Genomic DNA, 21,267 nt, shown 5'->3' with positions numbered 1-21,267 from the left:
GGTAGGTGGTAACCAAGCAAACAAGACGTACTTGGTCGCGCATATAAGCATAAATTACTCTGCAGAGGCAGCTCGATAGCCTTGGTACTGCCAAAGCTGCTCAAACGGACAGGGAGACAGTCGATATAACCGCTGAATAAATACTGTGTGTGGGTACTTTGCGTGTAGTGCTAGAATGATTGTCATTAATTCTTCGCGGAATATCGATGTGAAGTCGGGCATGCAGGCTGGGTCTAGAAATCAAATAAAATTGGAATAGGAGATGCAGAGATAGAGATAAACGTCCTTGCCATGGGGTCAAGGGTGGTGGGGGGGGGCCGGGAGACAAAACACCTCCGTAACCCCTCCTCATCAGCCGGCGGCCAACCTTGAATCCTGGCGGCGTCTTCGGGCGGCGAGATGCAGAGATAGGTTTCGTAAATAAAAAGAGGCAGCGCGTCAGCCATCTTCAGCTTCATTCTCAAACTCGTACTCATGCACGAAGTGTGGCGCGCGGTCCTCTCATTTTCATTGTACAGTATTTCCACATTCCCACGTGTGGCAGACGACACTTGGAAGTACACGTCTGAACAACTTGTTAGGATGAATCTTTTAAGACTACATTGCATTTTTTGCACGGCTATAACGCAAGAAAAAAGAAAAGAAAGAAGACGGTGTGTAAAGCTAATGTTACCGAGTGTGTAATGTGAATTACACCTTTTTAAAAGAGTGTAACTTACCATTTTACACTAAGCCAAATGGGCGTACTTGAGGTACGTGTCTTTCTGCCGCACAACAATAATCTCAACAATGAACGAGTTATCACTTTGTTGGAATTAAACTTTTAAGACTGCATTTCATTTTTTGAACGGCTGTAAGAAAACTGAGTAAGGCTGACGTTACCTAGGATGTAATGTGAATTGCCCCTTTCGTTAACATTTTACACTCTAAGCCAAAAACGTCGTATTTGGAGTGCATTTCTGCCACGCAACGACAATAGTCATCTATATCGCGTGCTTTCCTTGCGTTATCGCTGCACGCCCTGTACTTCCCTATCACGAGCGGCGTGCGGCAATCAGCATCACATATATACTCTTGATGGGAGAGAGCGCACAGAACGCAGTCTTAAGGAAGCCAGATCCAAATACATCTTTTTGGCTCAGAATTCAAGAGCACTTGTACCCTTTGGGGTGTGTTTCTGTTAATAATAATATCTGGGGTTTAACGTCCCAAAACCACGATATGATTATGAGAGACGCCGTAGTGGAGGGCTCCGGAAATTTAGGGTGTGTTTCTGTTGTGAAACAACAATTTTCTGGACTATAGGCAGGCCCGGTCTCTAGACAGTCCTGATCCACTAGCCACAGCTGGTCATCCGATCCAGTGGCCCGAAGAGCAGCCTCTTGCTAGGCTAGGTCAGGTTAGGTATAGTTCTCTGTAGTTCCGCGTGGAAAGGGAAGTGTTGGGAATGGGTCCTACCGTCAGGGGCTTGGGCGTTATCGCTATTAGCGATAACGCCAGAAAATAACCCCCCCCCCCCCCACACACACACACACTTCCTTTACTTTTTTGGGTGTAACCCTCTGGAGACTAGCTGGCGCGCGTGAAAATATTAAATTCACAGAAAAAATCGTGACAATCGAATATATACTTATATATGTAAACGTAAATTCAAGATTCAGTATTACAGCCGTGCATTGCAGTATGCGCGGCGCAGTATTCGCTTCGCATGTATTGGGCGTCAAGAAATTTAATTTAATTAGAATCTCCCTGACCGCGCAACATATTGCGTGAAACAGGAAACGGAAACCGGAGATGGCGAGGACGGAGTCGGCGGGTGGGGACTGATAATGAAGCACGCATGTCGAGCGAAAAACATACATAGAACTTCTTTTATTCGTTTAAACGGGTGTATCCCACTCTGCGTGCACTATGACTTTGAAGCGGCTTCATTGATGTAGACTTTGCAACAACGGCGCAACTCCCTATTTTCGGGAAATCCCGGGAAGAGGGACGGGGGGGGGGGGGATTGATGGATGGATAAAGCCGAACTAACTCGCATAGAGGGGTGCACAAAAAATGAGTCCGTCATTGTTATACCAAAACTTGAAGGTTTAGTTGCTCAAGCTCCATTCCAGAGGTATACTATATCTCTAGAAGAAAATGGCTGCTACGCTTCGCTGTCTGGAGCGCAGTTGGTGTGGGGTGGGAAACTGACTGACAGTGGTTATAGGTTCCAACTTCCAGTTGAACTTATGTTTCCAGTTGGTGTCCAGTTGTCTTGTAACTGGAACCACCTGCTTCCCAGTTGGATCCCAGCAACTGTGGCCAGCTGCAGGTCTGTAACTGGAGCCAGTTGACCCCACTTGAAACCAGTTGGATTCCCAATTACACATTTTCACCTGGGACTACGCTGCTCTACATATTCGCTCTTTCATTTCGAGGAGTGTGCTTTGAACCACCAGCCCTTAAATATAAAATATTGTGTCGTAATCTCGCGCGGGGTCAATGTTCCGCTGCAGCGAGCGCATTTCAGTTGGCGAGGAACGTAAAAACTCTTCTGCGCTTACATGATCGGTGCATGTATATAAAGGAAACCTATTCTTTTTTATAGGCTGTCAAAAGTAATCTGGATATTTTCACCACACCGTCTTCGTCTTGTTTTCGGATAAGTGCAGACACTCCAACAATTAGTTAATTAAAGGGTGATGCCATATATAGCGTACACTCGCGCTGTCACTTCCAAACCTTCGACATAGACTTCACATTTCTTTGCCGAGGTGGTCCTGGCAGGCGGTGTCTTTAGTCGATGTTTTGTTTTCTGGAACGTCAAATAAGCAGATGTCTATATATGTACGCATCTCCATATTATACCGTAAGTATAACTCTTCAAAAAAAAAAAAATGCAGGAAAGGGATATAGTGCGCTTACTTTACTCGTCGGTATCTTGGAATGTCTGCATTGTGCGCTAATGTCAGCCCAGAAGATGCGGCTTTATTCATTTATATGACACAGCGACAGCGTACCCATTCATACTGAGACCTCGCCGCGGCATCCTTATGTTAGCACAAAACGCATTTGATTCAAGAGTGCACTGGCAAACTACGAAGCAGAATGGTTGCATTACATGTTGTGTTTGATGCTGGTTTGTAAAGATCTGGTTATCTTGGTCGCCAAGGAAAAACGAGCACGGGTGACGTGCGCCGTGTTTTTTTTTCTTTTTCTTTGATTTCCCTTCGTTAACGTACGTCTACCTGTTTACGTCGACCGCAAGGCCGGACAGAGCGTCAGTCCCATCCTTCCCAGCTGTCGGAGCTCCTGCTCAGATGACACCGGAGGCTCGATATATCCCTCGGGCGGCGGAAGTCGCCGCGCTGACCGTTTCATGGAGCGTGAGCGCGTTTACATGCGAGGATATGACCTGAAAATACTCTCCGCGAGCGATGGTCGTGCCAGAATCGTGCTTCATTCACGGCCGAGCGCCGCACGTCCCTTCAAAAAAATCCCGAGTGTTATGGTTTCCCGTCGGGTGCTCCCTGGAAGTCCCCGCATCCGAGTTGCCAATCTTTAAAGCAGACCTCCCTCCCTGTGATCCGCGCCCGCCCGCCCGTCGGTGTTTGTTTTTCTCTTCCTACAAATATAGCGCAGGGCGTCCTTGCGAGCAGGCGGAAGAGGCCACTGCCAGCTCAAGCGCATCACAGTGTTGCAGTTTTCCGGTGAGTATGCAAACTCTGCGCGACTGCGGACCCACGGGACCGCACCGCGTCCGTGTCTAGGTTCTTGCGCAGGCACACGAGTCGTCGACGGCAAAAAAGAGTGGTTTCATCGTCACTTGCTTTGGTGCTCGCTGGCCTTCCGTCAGCGTCACTTGAAACCTTTCCGTGACGAGTCGTTCCCAGCCGCAAAAGAAGAAAGCAAGCAGCCCAGTCTTTTAGTTTTGGGTGGGAATCGGCCTCTCGCAGCGTCCTCTGCGAAGCTTCTGGGCCAATTCTATTTCGGGCCGAGGTCTATTGTTGTCTCTCTTGTCTCCGGCTCAGATCGTTCTTGAAGCGCCACAGGTAAGTGGGTGCAGTTGTTTAGCTTTGATTATATATCGACTAGCTGCACTCGGCGTTCTTTCGCGGTTCCCGATACCATTAATAGTCGCGCGGATGACCAGCGGCGTTGTGAAGAGCGCAGTTTCGGTTTCGTTACTGCTCGCAATTTTAGAGAATAGAATTTCGTGCGTGTATGAACCGTTTTTTCTGTGCACTTTCAGGAACAGCAACTTTTTGCTTTGCTTTGTTTAACCGCTTCTCTTGACCGATATGCCTTTCGCAAGGCCCCGAATTAAGCTCTCTACTTTTAAAATAGCATTCACGAATCATATAGTTGTAAATTCTGCCTCTCCACGAGATATAAACCGCAGACCCTCCAACTATGCAGCTGATGGGAAAACAAAAAGAGGAAGCATAACAAGTCCCCCGAGCAAAAATACTCCGGCGGGGACACAGTGGCTATACAGTGGCCTGCTCATATTTACATATTCCTTATTTAGCCGCTCGGAAACCGAGACAAGCCAGTCGCAAGCCGAGTGACGCTAGTGCGGCGGGTTGCGGACGATTTTTTATGCCTGTAGTTGTCGTGCAGCGCACTTTGTCGGTGCTTACTAAGGGTCTTTCGACCAAAAGCAGCGCGAGAATATCTGTAGGGTCATTGGTCCAACGTCAGAAAGGAACTCGAGCTCTGCACGCGCGATCGCCATCGGCTAGCAGCAGTTTCGGGCGCTGTGTTGCATTCCGTCACCCGTTCCTGTCAGGATCCCGTTCCAGCGCGAGCCAAACAATGTCGGAGTGCAGTAGCCTCGAAAGCATTCCCGAAGTGAAGCTCGACAACGGACGTTTCAAGTACGTTCTCATCAAAGTGCACGACAAGAGTGACCCCGACCGTACCAAGCTGCTGGTGCGGGGATCCGCATCGGCTACATACCATGCGGATATCTACGAGAGGGAGATGAGCAAGATAGAAAGCAACGCTGAATTGGAGACGGAGTGCTTGGGTGGCGGCAGGATCATCCACAATCCGGACTGCGGTGAGATCAAGGTGTTCGGATACTCCCAGGGATACGGCCAGGCGGATCACAGCAAGGCCGTGGAAATACTGAAACGCAACTTCCCGGAGTACACGTCCATTACGTGGTCCAACGAGGGATACTAACCGTGACAATACTTCGCACTGTATTGTCAATTGTATAGCCCACTTAGTAATTTAAAATAAAGTAGCCACGACACCGTTCTCTGCGTCTTATTCAAAAGAAGCTGTCCGACTGGGCTGCACTGTGCGTTGTTTCGTGCACTGTTCTAAAGCGAAAGCGCATATTTGGTTGCCGTGACCTCTGTTAGGGCAAGTAGCCAGTGGTTTGGATGGTAAATATATTGAATTTAACCGCAGTATGTGTGTATTTAGCTGCCAGTATGATCAAAAGTGACTTCACTGTATAGAATATTGGCTCGGTTAACAGTATGAAAATAAAACGAAACATTGCGGTTTCGGTCACTTAGACATGCATCTGGCATTGCATTAGATATAGTGTAGTTGTAGTTCTTGCTCCTGGCTATAAGTGATCTTTTAATATAGGGCTCCAGTATGCCAAACTGTCTTCATAGGTGCTAGACCATGAGCATTTGTGTGTTGACACCATGCTTAATAACGCTGCTTTCAGCCAATCATGTCAGCCTTAAGTGGAGTTCCAGATGTGGCCTTGGAGGTTGGACGCAGCCGGTATATACTGCTGAAAGTGTACTTAAAGGATGACGAAGAAACCTACAAGTACGTCGTCCGTGGCTCTGTACTAGCCGCTAACCATACAGAGGTAAGGACAGTGGACATACTTCAATCCTGGCTGTATCAGATTATCGCCCACAAAGGATCTCGCCTTTTTAGCATAACATTTGCTTTTGCTGATCCATCAAGGTAACCACAGCGGGTAATCAAAGCTTAACCAACACACAGTGCATCAGTGGTTGCGCTCCTCACAGCTAGAAAAGCTAATACATCTACAAATAACTAGCTCCTACTGCTTCTATTCACATTTTAATTTATGTGCTGTCTGCTGTACCATTCTTGTTGCGTTTTAAGTGCAGTGCTTGGCAATCCATACGATAACTGGACTGTGTGACAACCACTGGTTTATGCGCTAACGATGAGCACTGCGTCATTGCTGAGAGTCCAAATGGCAATTGCAGGGCATCACAAATGTTTTTACTTCCATGGTATACCATACTGCACTAGCTTGGTGTCACCAGCATCAACGAGTAGCATAAAATTGTGTCGGCAGCCATGCAATTCAAGCATTGTATATAAATTGCCCAGTCCTGTACTTGTTGATTTAATGCTGAAAGAAACTTTAACAGCTGACTCATTAGCAGTGGCGTAAATCTAGAAAAATCTCTAGGGGGGACACGCATCTTGATGCCATGGTGGTCATTTTGTTTTTCATAAATATACATTTTAGTTTTAATTATATAAAAATTAAAATCGTGTTTTCAAATAAATTAAACAGAAAACGAGCATGGGCCAGAACGGCCAATATTTGCAAAGTTAGTTTCTAAGTGTACCTAATAGGTATAGACCCTAGCAAGTTTTCACCTAATATGTCGTTCGGGTTAAACCAGCAAATGAAAATGCTAGCATTTTTTTATTGCTATAACGCATAAACGAACAGCTCTTCTTTAACTTCAGCTCTGTGTATATTGTTAGCCTCCCACGATTTACCCCTGGAATATTTCTGTGAAGCGTGTTTATATTCACCAGTCATTTTTTAATAACACAATTATATTCCAGTAATCGTACTCATACTTCATTGTCAATGGCTTCCACCAAATCGTCTACATAAATAAATGGTAGATTATCCGGGATTATTTAGTCTGCGCTTCAAAGGCCAGCATAATAAACACTTGCGGCACGTCTGAAGTCACCCATAGAATTTCAGAAAGCACGATCTCTAAAGTGCCTTTTGAAACCAAATATAGCTTTCACTCTTGTACTTCGTTTCTTATCATTGGAAGGGCTTCAGATTTCGGAGTTGGTCTTAAGGAGAGTGCGCTATGCTGAACTGTCAAGCAATTCAAATATGATGTTTGCAAGGTAAGTCTCAAGGGGGGACACCTGCAAGGTGTGTCTCCCCCAGCCTGAATACAAGGGGGGTCAGGACCCCCCTGACCCCCCCATCATTTATGCCACTGCTCATTAGCCAGCTGAAAGCTACGGCCTGCATTAATCTAGTGCAGTAGGAAAGAAATGAAGTGGTTCTCATTCACAATATGCAAAATGTTTTGTACGTCAGTGCTGCGACGTGAGCAAACACCATTCGATACGTTGCAAACGTAAGCAGAAATATCCTACTACTCTCCTTGTGTTCTTGGGCATGTTTTCGAAAGTTTAAGGTGCACCACACTGGTGTAAGGATACTGCAAGAAGGTATATTGGGTTTTACATATGGGTCACAAGTGTTGGGGTAGTATAAGTGAGCGTGCACATAGTTTGCCATTCTCTTCAAGTGTTGGGGCAGTATAAATGAACGTGCACATAGTTTGCCATTCTCTTCAAGAAGTTTAAGGAAATCCCAAATACATGTTTGAGTTGCACAGGAACATGTTATACACATATTTTTCTGACACTTGTACCCATCAGAATCCTTTGGGAGTGTTATTTTGCCCTGGTTGAGAAACCTTGCACCACTGACAATGTCATTTCACAGTGGTGATTTTCTGCACAGGGTGTAATTTGACATATGCTAGTAGTCGAGTTCTCTCTTATAATTAGATGAGAATATAATGCATGGTTTGTTAATTATTTTCTTACTTTCTTACTTTATTTTTGTAGAAGGTGAAAAACAGTGACAATGAAATGCCTTTTCTGCATGCTCAACTTAAATAACCACATTTGGCAACCACATGCCTAGTAGGTTTGATGGGCTCTCTGCATTCAGTCTAGCAAACTCTTGCTAGGGCTTTGCAGTCCTGCATTATTATAGTAGCATATATCTGGTCAAGGCTTTGATATTGGAACACAGGCTTTCAAGGGGGCCGACAAATGGCCAGAAGATTGGATCAGATCCTGGTGGAAATGAAAAGACCGTGTATTATAGTGACATATTCAAGCATCCTTTTCATGATCAGAGTAGGACTTATATTTTAGAATGGCGTTAAGAAGTCACAAAAAACCAGTATGTCACGCAGCCTACCGAAAGAGCCTTGAAGCTGGATTGTGGAGTAATTCACTTTGCTGTACGTACTACGTCGTCTGATGCTTTCATGCGCACCATAATTAGTGCTCATAATTAGAATATGTATATTATTTCCATCCCCGCTCTATCCTGTGCGGCTTACGAGGTAAAAAAAGTAGTGCGCTGCCTTTGTGGCAACTAGTCGAACACGCGAGCCGTGCCGCATGTGTGCGAACTGCATGCATGTGTAGCAAACCGCTCTCGCACTGACCTCCCACTTTTTACAGCATGTGTTGTGTGTATACGGCTTCATATTTCAGACAGAAAAATTTGCTTATAAATGTTTCATGGTGTTTTCCGCGTTACCATTCCGTGATTAGACACCCTGGCTGGTAAGCTTTCTGTTGCGCTACAGAAAAAGGCTACCATAAAGATTGGTTGTTGGTTTTTCTAAGCATGCAACAGGAGTGGAACGTTGAAGGTACAAGAGCAATGTAGGAGCGTATAATGAATAGTAATAAAGTCTTGTAAATTTTAATGTGCAGATCGGGTCAATGCTATATAATGAGAGGATGGGCAATAAGGCAGTGTTGTATTGAACAATTCTGTGCATTTACGTGAAACTAGCTTATGATGAAGATGGATATGCACACTTTGACCGTGGCGTTAAAGCTTCAAGGGGGGGGGGGGGAACCCCAGCCCCACAGTGGTCGAAAGGTAAAATTGTTGTTCAGCTCAGAGTAGCACATTCTTACACAGGAATCTATTGCAGATTTCTCGGAGTGCAAGTTTCACACTTGAAAAATTTGACCTGGTGTTTGGCGTAGCAGTTTGTAGCTTCGTTCTTTTAGGTGGACGACAGTTCTCCCTTTTCATTTTGTTAGTTTCGGCAAGATAGATATGCCAGACCTGTATCAAACTGCCAAATCACTATAAATACTATCAATGCAAACATTTTGTTTATAATGAATTTCACATTGTCTAAACTGAACAATGAAAAATGTGTTGCTGTTACCAAGATGTGTATACTTTTGTTTTCTGGGAAATGCTGGCAGTGGACACTATATAGACTGAGCGATCCTTGCGTCTCAGCCAATTTACTTAGCTGCATTGTTCAAGCGCACACCATGTTATTTTGCGCGCAGGCCAAAATTTGACCCTGTGCTCTCAAGGCTGTAGTAGCCTGAAAGGAAAGTATTTGTACTTTGAAGTATTTTATTAAAATCCATATTTATTATTCTAAACATTTTTATTATTTTTGCGCAAAATAACTTCATGTAACTATTACTTAAAATATGCTAGCATTTATTTGCACGTGCTGCAATGCTGCTTTTTTATTTTAATGCTATAAAGCTTTGTAATTGCTTAAAAAGTGTTGTTTCATATCAGTATATAATGCTAGGTATCCTGAGTGTTCCTTTTCATGACATGAAATGTAGTCCTCTAAGCAAAAAAAAAAAAGCATGTTCAATTTTACTCTACACTAGATATGGCTGCATGCAACAACAAAGTGCTCAAGCACCATAAGCAACAGGAGTAAGAGTTAACTTACAGCTGCATTGTTCTCAACGCAGGATTTGCACCAAAGCCTGGAGGTATTATTAATACATGATTTTTGTGTGGGAGCCGAAACAATAACATCCTTAGGTCTAGTGGCCAGTGTCCACCAGTGGCCGTGACTATACGGAATTTTGTCAGACTCAATTTAATCTGTTTATTCCATTCATGAAAATAGCAGCACGTCTCAAGCTAAGAGCTACGGTTTTCCTAAATGAATATTTTCATTACTTTGTGTGGAAGGCCTCCATGCCAGATTTTTCACTTGAAGTACGAGTGAGTGTGTCACGTAAGGCTAGTAAAAGCATGGATTTCTGACAAAAAAACAATAAAAAATGTTCCTATTACTGCTTAAAGGGACCGACAACTGCCCAGAACATGAAATGAGATGACTGCACTGATGGACAGATTGTCCGTCGCATTGACTCAAACCAACCCTGTTTATCTCGTGAGAGGAGGATTTATATTTTTATTTCTTCATTGAAAGTCGGGAAAAATGACCTTTGGCGCCTCTGGCGGCAAAATCATATACGATCCGATGAAGCCGGTCACGTGACCATTGATTGGTGTATGCGTTCGATGACTTTTCTGTTAGTACTGAAATATTGTTCATTTCTTTATATTAAAAGATATTACTCCATAAAAATGTACATATAGGCCTGCGTTAGTTGTATGCAACAAAGTGGCGCTGCCTTCGCTTGGCGTAATGATCCCATGCCGCGAAAAGCCATCCATGACACAGGCGCAGGCAACCTTGGTCGCAGGCGCGCACAACGCTGTACAAATACCGAGAAGGTGTATAAAGCCACATCATCTCATTGTAACAGCTTGCTATTTTCAAAAATGGTTGGAATGCTCAAAATAAAGGTGGTTAAGCATAGCTACAGTAACTCCTGCGAAAGCAGAACAACGACAGCTTTCACAAGGGCTAGCGGCATTGCTATCAATTCTCAGCGTTGCTGGAGCAAGCCTTCATGCGTGTTTGGAGCTTTTCAGATCGAAAAATACTGCTTATAAAATAACTACGTGCTTTTAGGATAAACCACTGCAGCTACAAACGCTACGAAGGGTAAGCTTCCTGTCGCGCCGTAAAACGTTGGGTCGAAAAAAATCAGTTGTCGGTCCCTTTAACAGAAGCGGGGCATGACAGAATGCATGGCTCCTCAGTGCATTGCTTGTGCATATGTGCCAACCTGTGAATTGTAGAATTTGTGAAATCTCGCGTGCACAACACCGAGGGGAGGGGGAGGGACAAGGGAAATAGCACATACTTTTTAAAAGCTTGCCTTGAATGCCATTTTCTGAATTGCATATGCACTTTATTATCAGTGATCTTTAGACAGAGCACACAAGCAGCAACAAACCTATTGATTCACCATGTATTGACAAGGGACACCCTGTTTTCTGTCTGGATTACATTTGCAAATTTTTGCATTGATAAAGTTGCAGTAAGGTAGAGAGGTGGGCGAGTGTTCCGTCTTGTTTGCGCTGACATTTTTACAATATGCAATATTGTTGCCCACTTCAAAAACTTGTCTACATACTTGCTTGAAGCAAATACCCTTTTGCACGCTGTCACCATCAGACCGACTTTGAGACCGACAAGTGAAAATTTCACGAACAGATTTTTTTATCTTCGCAGAACACTTGTAAAATAAGAACTGATTCGTATTTCGTATATTTTGATTATCTTGTTCACGCCAGTTGAAATAGCTCATCTGAATTCGCAAACCATGTGCGTAGCAGTATAGGCGTGCGCACAGGGGGGGCGTAAAATCTGCCCCGTACATTGACCCTTCCAGTCACCTAAGAGGGGGGGGGGGCGCAAAATCTGCCCTATACATTGACTTAGAAGGGTGGGGGGGGCGCTGCGACGACCCTTTGCCCCCTCTAATGGGGAACCCTGCGCACGCCTATGCCTAGTAGAGCCGACATCTAGAGCTTCTGTTGAACATTTTCTCAAGGTTATTCCTGTGTTAAACCACAAGCCTTTTTTTTTGTACATCTAGCTGCTCAGTGCTACGCAAGAATGGGGTGCAAGAATGTTGCAGTTTTTCTAAAACACCTAGACCTGCTAGATTACGGTGGGCAGTCACAAAGCTTTACTTAAATATTGAGTGTAACCTTTCAAATATAGTTTTCTTAAACTTCAATGTTCCTATAAAGGCTATAGCACTCAATGTGGCAACTTGTAGCTCATTATTTGCTTTGTGCAAAAAAGAAAAGGGCAGTCAACACTGCAAAAAGCTCATTATGGGGCAAGAAGGGTGAAGACTGGTCTATTATACATTTTATAGCTTGAAGTCTGTAGACAGTATTAGAGTAATTAGATCTGACTATTCGTGCGACATGACTTGTGTAATCCGACTGGTCTATTTAAGGCCTGTTTGGGCTAGTTGAGAGTTAATGCTACAATGTGAATAAATGATCCACAATCAAGCATGAAATACGACATGCTCGTAGTATTTCATTGTTCCATGAAAGTACACCACGAACAGGGTTGCCAGGTTTGGCTAATTTGCGCCAATTTGGCTACTTTCTTAGGCCAGTAGCGACAGAAAAAACGTCTTGGCTACTTGGCTATTTTTTGGCTACTTTCTTGTTCCTTCGATTTGAGCCAAATTAGCAATATCTTGTGGCGTCGCAGAAGCTGGCCTTCATTTAAGCGGTATGGCAACACGGGGACCAAGGCGTCCTTCCAGCTCCCAAAATTGAATGTGGTGCTTGCATTACACAAAAGAGAAGACTTTTGAATACATGGCTGAGACTTGGGAGAAAACATTTGCACTGTTGCATGGGGCTTCATTTTGCAGACAACCTATTGCTGAATGCGACTTCAAACTGTAATTGGAAGTGAACAGGACAATCGAAAGCTCTCCGCACCCAGGAAGCTCTGAAGTCATATACATTGGAAATCGGATATCCAATTAATTGCCTGTGTTATTTCTTAGAATTAGGTATAAACTGCAACTTGGAAAGATTAACTACACGGAGTTCGTCATAACGCGAGAAACGATTGCGAATGCGACTACAGTTTCTGCTTCAGCAACGGCAACTGTGATTTTGAGCACACTCATGCAGCACTAATTTTTTTTGTCACAAGGATGGTACTTCCAGTCTTTTTAAGAAAAGTTGTGCAATACATGTGAAGAGAGTGTCATTTCTGCAGTAGCGCTAGAAACTTCGTCATCCGTCACAAAATGATTGCGAAAGTGAACGATTTATGCTTCTATTTCAGCAATTATGACTTTGAAGGGTTATTGCTGTACTTATTTACATTTCCACCGAAGGCTTAAGTAAAAACGGCGCAGTTGTTTTCACACACATGTGGCACCCTTTACTGCCCTTGGCTTAAGTTGGCTACTTTTTCTAATTTATTGGATATTTTTTGCCTTTCCGACCTGGCAACCCTGACCATGAATGCCGTTTTGCTTGAAAACAACGCCGTGTGGATTCATCATAGTAACAGACATCTTTCATGTGCAGTGTCCACCAATCTTAGGACTGACAACTGGGCAAGTTGGTAGGAATTCATACTACTCCAACACAATTCAAACTCACGGCGCTTGTGTTTCATGTCCTTTTTTTCGTGTGCATTCGTCTTCCCTTGTGGCGCCGTTTCAGTAGTATGAAGAAAAAATCTGCAAAGCTAATATATGTTTGTGACTTTTTTGAGAATGTATGCAACGTTTTGGCACAATTGGTGCCCGAAAGAGACCAATATGTGCATTGCACAACGGGCTTTTCACTATTTGCTACTAGTAATGAGGCCAATTATGTAGCTGTGGTTACTGTGCAGTTAAAAATCCAATGCTCACTTAAGGTTGCACAGTGCCTTTGAATTTGTCCGACAATGGTACTCAAACCATTGACGTGGCACCCGCAGGACTGAAACAGATAAGCGAGGACACTTGCTTGAGAGCACAATGTGTAGTCTTTTCATGCTGGTGACTGCATAACAGATGTTCCGACCTTTTGTTCCGCAGTAGGAGGACTTTACGCGCAGAGTGGGCAAAATATAGTGGAAACTTCAAGCGCAGATTACAGGTGTGACGGATGGCAAATTGGACCTAAATATAGAACTGAACTGAAAGGTAAAAAAATTTTCTCTCAGGGGTGTTTTACTTTCACTATGTCAGATTGGGTTATACACATCGGATGCTGTTCAGAGAGTAGTCATGTTTAGTCATACACTACCTTTGTGACCTCGAGCAATACTGTGCAAACAGGTTCATACAGCATTAAAGGGACCGACAACCAATTTTTATGGTGCCCATTTTCTTTAGCGCAACGTAAAGCTTACCAGTGAGAGTGTCTAATCACGGAACGGTAACGTGGAAAATGTCGTGAAACATTTGTAATCAGAAATTTTCAATCTGCAGCGAATATGAAGTCGTAGTAAACAAAAGTGACAACCCATGCTGCAAACAGCGAGCGCAAGAGCGGTTCGTGTTCGAGCGCGGTGGTTTGCTGCGCATGCGTGCACACCGCGTACATGCGCCGTGGCTCAACATTGTCCACTGGTTACCGCGAAGGCAGCGCCGCTTCTCACCGTGCAACTTTTACCTCGTAAGCAGCACAAAATAGAGCGGGGATAGATAATAATATACATACTCTAACTTCGAGTACCAATTATGGCACACATGAAAGCATCAGACTACGTACAGCAAAGTGACCATCTTCATAATACTGCTTCAAGGCTCTTCCGCTAGGCTGCACCACATACCGGTTTTTGTTACTTTTAAACACTATTTAAAAACATATAAACCCTATTCACAAGGCAAAAAGGATGCTGAAATCTCTCACTATATTTCACTGTCTTCATTTTTACCAGGATCTAATCACACGTTGTGACCAGTTTGTCGGTCCCTTGCAAGTCTAACTACGAAAATTTCACACAGGTGCTCGAGAAGGAGACTGCTGTATTGAATGCGGCCGGCCTGGAGTGCGAATGCCTTGGCGGCGGATACATCATCCACCTCCCAGACACGAAGGAGCTTAAAGTTTACGGCAACTCGCAAACCTACGGGCAAGCGGACCATGCCAAGACAACGGAGATACTGAAGAAGCAATACCCAACTTACAGCTCAGTCACTTGGAGCAACGATGCCATTGTGTAACAGTATGTGTTGAAGCAGGGTGCAAGTTTTGGATAGTTGGTTGGAATATATTCAGACAGACAGGGAAAAGAAAATCAACACCCACTGAAGAGTTTTCTCGGTCGCACTGTTGTGTCTAAACGTTCGTACACGAGACTTGCTTCAAACGGACTGCCTTGGTTGTTAACAGTGTTACAAACACAACATGGTAAATAAAGTGAGATCAGCCTATTGTCTGTGAATAGAAAAAAAACATAAGTTTATTGTACAGAGATGACAAACAAGAGCCCCAGAGACCCCAAATGAAATGATAGAAACAATGGCCCTCCTGACCCCACAATGCCTCATAATTCTTCCTTGGCCTTCTTTGCACCAGAACGGTCAAAGCCCTTGAGCTCATCAGTGGCATGCTTGGCAATGTACTTGATGAATTCATCATGGTCCCGGCCGCCATCATACCTCTTCGGGTTCTCTTTGTCATTCTTTGGTAGCCAGTACAGAGTAGGAAAGCTGAAAATGAGTGGGCAGAAATACTTTAACATGTGCCAAGTGCCCGTCCAACAGCAGTACCATGAACAGATAGTGTACTGTACGTGCCAGCATATTGCCAATTACTCACCCTGTGACTTCGAACTTTGAATGAACGTCATTGGCAGTGGCGTCCATCTTGACAATTTCAACATCCTCGCCAGCAAGCTGGAAAAGAATGAGATCATTGTAGGCACCAGTTGCTCACTTGACAGTTACTTGTGACAAAACTAGCAAATTAATAATGTTTGTAATATTTATGCACACCACCTTGGAGGTTATTTTGAAGCGTCAATCCATCAACTAAACATTATGACAATTTCGAAAGCAGGTTGGTTAATGGGGTTGAATGTCCCACAAGACTGGCTATGAGAGACATAGCGGAGGGCTCATAATTTTGACAACATGGTGTTCTGTAATGTGCATCAACTTTGCACGGTACACCGGCCTCTAGCATTTTGCCTCCACTGAAATCAGACTGCCATGGCTGGTATTGAACCCACGTCTTTCAGATCACAGATGAGCACTGCAACCACTGAGCTACTGCAGTAGCTCAATTTCGAAAGCATATGGAATGTTTTTAAGATCAAGCACACCATAGAACACCTGACAAACAGCTAAAAGCAACCAATGCTGACCACACTAAAGCAGCACCATTCTGAAGGTGGTTTGAAATGGTTGTTGGTCTTTCTCAAAACTACCGCATTGTATACATCGGCGCTAGAACATGCTACACTACTTTTAAAATGCGACACCGTTCATATTATATTGCACACTGTGGAGTGTAGTGCGCAATATAATACGGCCTCAACTGTGGAAGAAAGGAAAATGTGTTGCATCACATTTACAATACACCCACCGTCTTGCCAACTTCTTCGTAAGTAGGTGCCAACTTCTTGCAGTGACCACACCACGGTGCATAGAACTCGACCAGAACATCCTTGGGGTTCTCCAGGACGAGCTCCTTGAAGTTCTCGGCAACAGCCACCTTGACAGGTCCGTCATTCTTCTCGGGCACTGGCTCAGACTTGAGGTGCGCCTTAACTTTGCCGGCAATGTAGTTCTCGAGGAACTTCTCCAGGTTCTCAATGCTGAACTCATCGGTCATGCGGAACTTCTCGCTGTTGGTGTTGCGGATGGCGACAACTGGCTTGTTGCCATGGGAGGACAGGCCGTAGTCGTCCATCTCGGCCGCAAAGCTGTCTTTGTTGCTGATGGCGAAGTTGAGTTTGCCCTTGTAGTTCTGAGCCACCTTGAGGATCCTGTTGCGCCAGTAGTTGGTTCCTTAAAAAGAAGACAAAAAAAGTTGAAAGTTCTGTAGCACACACTCTACACACCAGCATTAGTTTCGCATAAGTTACAGGTTCAGAAAACACTGAAGTTGTACCGTACAGTTCTGGATGTTTTCCTTTTGTTAGAAGGGAAATATCCAGAATAAGAATGGTCTAACATCACCATAAGAATGGTCTAACGCAAGAAAAAGTTTTTATACAATCTTTCAATGCTGCTGACAATACTGCCCCTATTCCAGAGTTTCATATGAAGTAGAATCTGTCAACTCAAATCGCTGAAATGGAATTACCGCTTAAACACAAGTGCATCTAATTTGGTTGCTTTTGTATGCTTTTGTATTTGACTGCTGTAACCCTGCACATGCCGAGAAAGTGCCCTCTAAAGGACCTTATTGAATTATCAAGAACTCAATGTTGCAACAATGCATCAATACTACAAATGAAGACAACTCTGTTGATTGTGACAAATTTAATGCATTATTTTAGCTACCATAAACAGGCATGTGCAGGGTCCCTGCATTAGAAGGTGACAGGGAGGATAGCACCTTGAATCAATTTCTATTTTAAGCATGACACAAAAGTTTATTTTGGTAGGCATGGTATTCAAATCCAACCACATCGTCATTTGCATACAAAAGCAGCTTGTTTGATAAAAGTGGTGGATTGGACATCGCAAAGCAGCAACACTTTAGCTTATTGTTTGCTTTTGATTTATCTTAAGGCTGTTTTGTTCACACAATGGCCCAGAAAGCCACAATAGTTGCTATAGTTGCACCATGTCTGAAGACGCATTAATATTTAAAATACCACACCATGTAATCAGCAATAATTTAAGCTTGAGCCTAAATTGAAGAGCCTACTTGGAAATCACTGGAGTAGAGTACAGCAGACTGCACATGAACGTAGCAACAAATTGCCAACATTAGCACATGTGCACACGGTGGTAAAAGCATCGACTATCTGGGCTAATGTAGTGTCCAAACAGCGAGGTTCAATTCTTGAAATGTGAAAAACTAGATTATACTGAAGAAAAAAAAAAAACTTTGAACTTTTAAACAGGTGTGTGTGTAGCATCTTCTGCAGTGGCAGCTATTGAGGCTTTTTGAGAAGCTACATTATGAATCTTAACACTTGCTGAAAAGAACTACGACCTGGAAGAATAGGCAACAGTGAAGGCCGAAAAGCATTATTTAGTGGCATTGGCCATACTCAACCAAGAATCTGCGTAGAACACTCAACGAGCATATGTGAAAAAGTTCGGTTTAAATGCTTGTCTGGAGGACAATTCTTCAAACTGCAGTAACGGTGTCCTTAAAGGGCCCCTAAACTACATCCGATAATTTTTTAACATTTCAAGTAAACACGCGCATCGAGTTCAGAATGCAGTCACAATGAACAGTGCCAAACGCGGCGCCCCGCAAATTCCAAGAAACACTCCCTTCTCTCCTGTGCCTTTTGGTATTCCTCATCCCCTCAACGTTCACCATGATGTCAACGTGTCACCTGCTCTTCATCTACAACACCTGTTTGCCCGCTCGCAGGTATGTGCACTTGCTGCTCTACCGCCTCGCACGGTGAGGAGGTGCACTCTGCCAGGAGGAGAGATGAGCCGACGAAAAGAGCTTAGCGAAGGAAAGAGTGAAATGAGCAAGGGCCTCTTTTGTATCATCAAACACGTGTAACTCTGCAATTACGGCACCATTTCGGAAAATTCTCACAGGCACGTGTTCATTGTAGACTCGTGCACAGCTGCAACACCACAACTAAATTTCGACCTCTGGGTGGCTTAGGAGCGCTTTAAATAGTTGTAGCCTGAATTTTTAAGCCTAGGTTACAATATTTGAAGTTTAACGCCTTAAAGCCACGACACGATTACGAGAGACTCCATAGTGAAGGGCTCCGGAAATTTCGACCACCTAGGGTACACGGGCCTCCAACATTTTCGCCTCCCTTTTTTAGCCTAAGTTGAATTCGAATTTCAATTAGGAATGTTCGCATGCGAGCCAAAAACATTTGACGTTACTTCCGACTTCACCACCTCAAGAGAGATTTGTAGGCTAGATTAGGCCCTTCCATGCCACTGTTATCCTGAATGCAGACCAAATATGGCCAAATTTATGTCATGGCTGACTCCTCATGCCATCGTTTTGATTCCTCTGTACAAACGAGCTCTCTCCTGCTTTCACTGGCTAACTGGATCTATGCACATGGGAAAAAGGTAAGTACAGTCAACAAGCTGAGCTCATCCTGGGCAGTTTTTACTGGGTAAGCATCAATGAGCTTATCCATGCCACACAAGGGGTTTAGAACTGAAACAGGGCTTCTGGCACAAAACCCGACTACAAGCGATAAGGCTCTTAGTACAAAACAAATTCAGTTTACTATTGGCCAGTCCCACTTTATAGCAGTCTACGAAAGTAGTCCATATTGCAAAATTGAGATTTTATTTCATGCACCTTAATGGATACAGCCACACCAGTTTTGAGGCATTCACATTCTTTGGAAGCACCATATCTTCTTCGAACTCTATGGAAATGGCAACATGCCAACAGACCTGCCAGATGGCCACACTTGATGTCTAAATTAAGATCTTTCTTTCTCGAGCATCCCGTTTGGATTAATGAGCTCCGATTCAATATGTTGCAAAACCACTACAACAGGCTACAAGTAGAGGTGAAGTGAACAAGCATGTGACAATGAAACATGAACATTCAAGTGCTTTAAGATGATTAGTGAAGCCCAGCAGATACCACTAAGTATTGCTACTCCAGGGGATACCAGCCACATCAGAGAGGGTGCAGTTGGGTAGTGCAGCCATAAAAACCCACCCACAGTACTCGAGTACGGCACTGAATTTTGAATAGATGTCACGTGTGAAAACAGTCTTAGATGTGCAATCCACACACTTTTGCTACGTTATTTAGGGTCACACCCCTGTATTCATGACAATGGCAACGAAGGCCGTGGACCGTTTTAGCCAGTATAGCGTTGCAGGTGTTAAATTTTTAAATGCAGTAGGTCACAAGTACGTCTGCCCATATTGAAAGGATGGGTGACGAAGCGCAAGTTCTACAGAACATAGCCTCTAACGACTACCAGGTGAAGCACACTGGCAAATGCTGCATTACCTACCCTTGGCATTCTTTGTGTAGTCGACGTCGTAGTAGGCAACCAAAAGTGGGGCCTCGAACTGGTTGTAGTTGTCTTGGGTCCTGTGACCAACAAGGCCGTGGCTGGAGGGGAAAGGAAGATAGCATCAAACATCTGTTCTTCTAAAAGGTTACAGACAGTAATGTGTTGTAAGGAACTCACTAGTTCTCCTTCACAAACTTCTCCAGTGCTGCCTTGTCTGCAGCACCATCGTAGACCACCTCACTGTCTTCAAACTTGTTCTTAAGTAACTTGGGCCTGAACAGCACAATTTTGCTGAAAAACGAAAGTATAAATTAGTAACGCAGTGGAGAGAGAAAGTTAACGCTGGCTCGAGCGCAGCTTTTTTATTGTTTACTTTGTGTGTCCGTATTTCTTGAGCAAATCTTTGTTGAATGTGTGGCCGAACACCCAGGACTCCCTTTGCTTGTCAGCAACCTTGAGGAAGTGCTCGTGAAGATCGACATCCTTGTTTTCGAAGAAGCCTAGAAAGAGGGTGGTTTAAAGTTCTGCCCTACCCGAATATTTTTGCTACGAAATCAATGCGCGCCATCACGGGCGGCGTAATTACCAACAATGACGACTTCGTCCTTGTCCAGCAATTTCTGAAGCTCTTCGGCACTCGTGCATTCCTTCGAGCTGGGCCCGACTTGCGAACGCATGTGCTTGACAATGCCACCTGTTAAACACATTTCAACCTGTTAGTCCTACACGCCGCACAAACACCGGGTGCGTGTTAACTTACTCGACTCTCGGGGGCCATTGTACTCGGACGAGAACTCGCCCTGCTTGAAGATCTTCAGGGTGGGGTACCCGCTCACGCCATACTTTGAGCATGTCTCTTTGCCGGTATCCGACGTGCAATCAACCTAAAAGTGAAGTACACTTCGTGAGCCACGTCCTACGCGTTAAACTCGAGATGATCATCTTTACCTTGACAAGTGGCACTGGCGGATCGTTCGTTTTAAGCACGGTGGCCGCCTTTTCATACTCTGGGGCTAACCTCTTGCAGTGGCCGCACCTGTAAATGAAACAACGAATAATGCAGATGGCATACCGACAACCCTGCAGAGTTGAGAAAAATCTGTCCAAGACGATAGCGGACAGGTTTTCCGGTTAGCGTGACTCACCATGGAGCGAAGAATTCCACAAGAGCTGTGTCGTGCTCTTTGATCTGAACTTCGAAATCAGATCCCGAGTAGTCGAGAACATCGCTACCTAGGACTGCCGATACAAAAGCGGCTAACAAAACTATTTGCTTCATGGCGTGGCCCCAGCTACAGACGTGTCGCGCGAAGAAGGCAGCGGAGCCGTAGTGCCGGCTACTTAAAAGTTAAAAAAACAACGTGGCTGTCGTACAGCGACGCCGGGCGAGCTGCGCTGTCGACGTCCTATTGGCTGAAACCGGAATTGTAATTGGTGACGTAACTGCCTTAGTTGCCAGCGACAGCTAGAA

At 44.3% G+C, this 21,267-nt stretch overlaps 3 protein-coding genes across 3 annotated transcripts; 2 read left to right on the top strand and 1 right to left on the bottom strand.

The window, feature by feature from the left end:
* Positions 1–3,407: 3,407 nt before the first annotated feature.
* Positions 3,408–15,582, top strand: LOC119387420 (14 kDa phosphohistidine phosphatase). The gene is made up of 3 exons (XM_037654812.2): positions 3,408–3,695; positions 5,681–5,830; positions 14,644–15,582. Exons 1-3 carry the CDS (start codon positions 3,423–3,425, stop codon positions 14,860–14,862), a joined length of 642 nt encoding a protein of 213 aa, XP_037510740.1. The 5' UTR covers positions 3,408–3,422; the 3' UTR covers positions 14,863–15,582.
* LOC119387421 (14 kDa phosphohistidine phosphatase) lies at positions 4,518–5,253 on the top strand. Its single transcript, XM_037654813.2, has one exon. It carries the CDS (start codon positions 4,588–4,590, stop codon positions 5,173–5,175), a length of 588 nt encoding a protein of 195 aa, XP_037510741.1. The 5' UTR covers positions 4,518–4,587; the 3' UTR covers positions 5,176–5,253.
* On the bottom strand, positions 15,085–21,229 carry LOC119387418 (protein disulfide-isomerase A3). Its single transcript, XM_037654809.2, has 10 exons — positions 20,942–21,229; positions 20,745–20,832; positions 20,557–20,680; positions 20,383–20,490; positions 20,170–20,296; positions 19,974–20,087; positions 19,794–19,894; positions 16,229–16,653; positions 15,461–15,537; positions 15,085–15,351 (listed from the first exon to the last, which is right to left on the bottom strand). Exons 1-10 carry the CDS (start codon positions 21,073–21,075, stop codon positions 15,186–15,188), a joined length of 1,464 nt encoding a protein of 487 aa, XP_037510737.1. The 5' UTR covers positions 21,076–21,229; the 3' UTR covers positions 15,085–15,185.
* Positions 21,230–21,267: the final 38 nt, after the last annotated feature.

This window comes from Rhipicephalus sanguineus, chromosome 3 (genome assembly GCF_013339695.2).
Source record: "Rhipicephalus sanguineus isolate Rsan-2018 chromosome 3, BIME_Rsan_1.4, whole genome shotgun sequence".
NCBI classification, from domain to species: Eukaryota; Metazoa; Arthropoda; class Arachnida; order Ixodida; family Ixodidae; genus Rhipicephalus; species Rhipicephalus sanguineus.
This window is presented reverse-complemented; position numbering and strand designations above follow the sequence as displayed.

What these genes read in the sequence shown, in the direction of transcription:
- LOC119387420 (XM_037654812.2), top strand. Translation starts at nt 3,423, where the DNA reads ATGGTCGTGCCAGAATCGTGCTTCATTCACGGCCGAGCGCCGCACGTC. An exon ending in CACAGTGTTGCAGTTTTCCG is followed by an intron (nt 3,696 to 5,680) that starts GTGAGTATGCAA and finishes CGCTGCTTTCAG; the next exon opens with CCAATCATGTCAGCCTTAAG. An exon ending in TAGCCGCTAACCATACAGAG is followed by an intron (nt 5,831 to 14,643) that starts GTAAGGACAGTG and finishes AATTTCACACAG; the next exon opens with GTGCTCGAGAAGGAGACTGC.
- LOC119387421 (XM_037654813.2), top strand. Translation starts at nt 4,588, where the DNA reads ATGCCTGTAGTTGTCGTGCAGCGCACTTTGTCGGTGCTTACTAAGGGT.
- LOC119387418 (XM_037654809.2), bottom strand. Translation starts at nt 21,075, where the DNA reads ATGAAGCAAATAGTTTTGTTAGCCGCTTTTGTATCGGCAGTCCTAGGT. An exon ending in CGCCAGTGCCACTTGTCAAG is followed by an intron (nt 20,681 to 20,744) that starts GTAAAGATGATC and finishes CTTCACTTTTAG; the next exon opens with GTTGATTGCACGTCGGATAC. An exon ending in AAGAAATACGGACACACAAA is followed by an intron (nt 20,088 to 20,169) that starts GTAAACAATAAA and finishes TTCGTTTTTCAG; the next exon opens with CAAAATTGTGCTGTTCAGGC.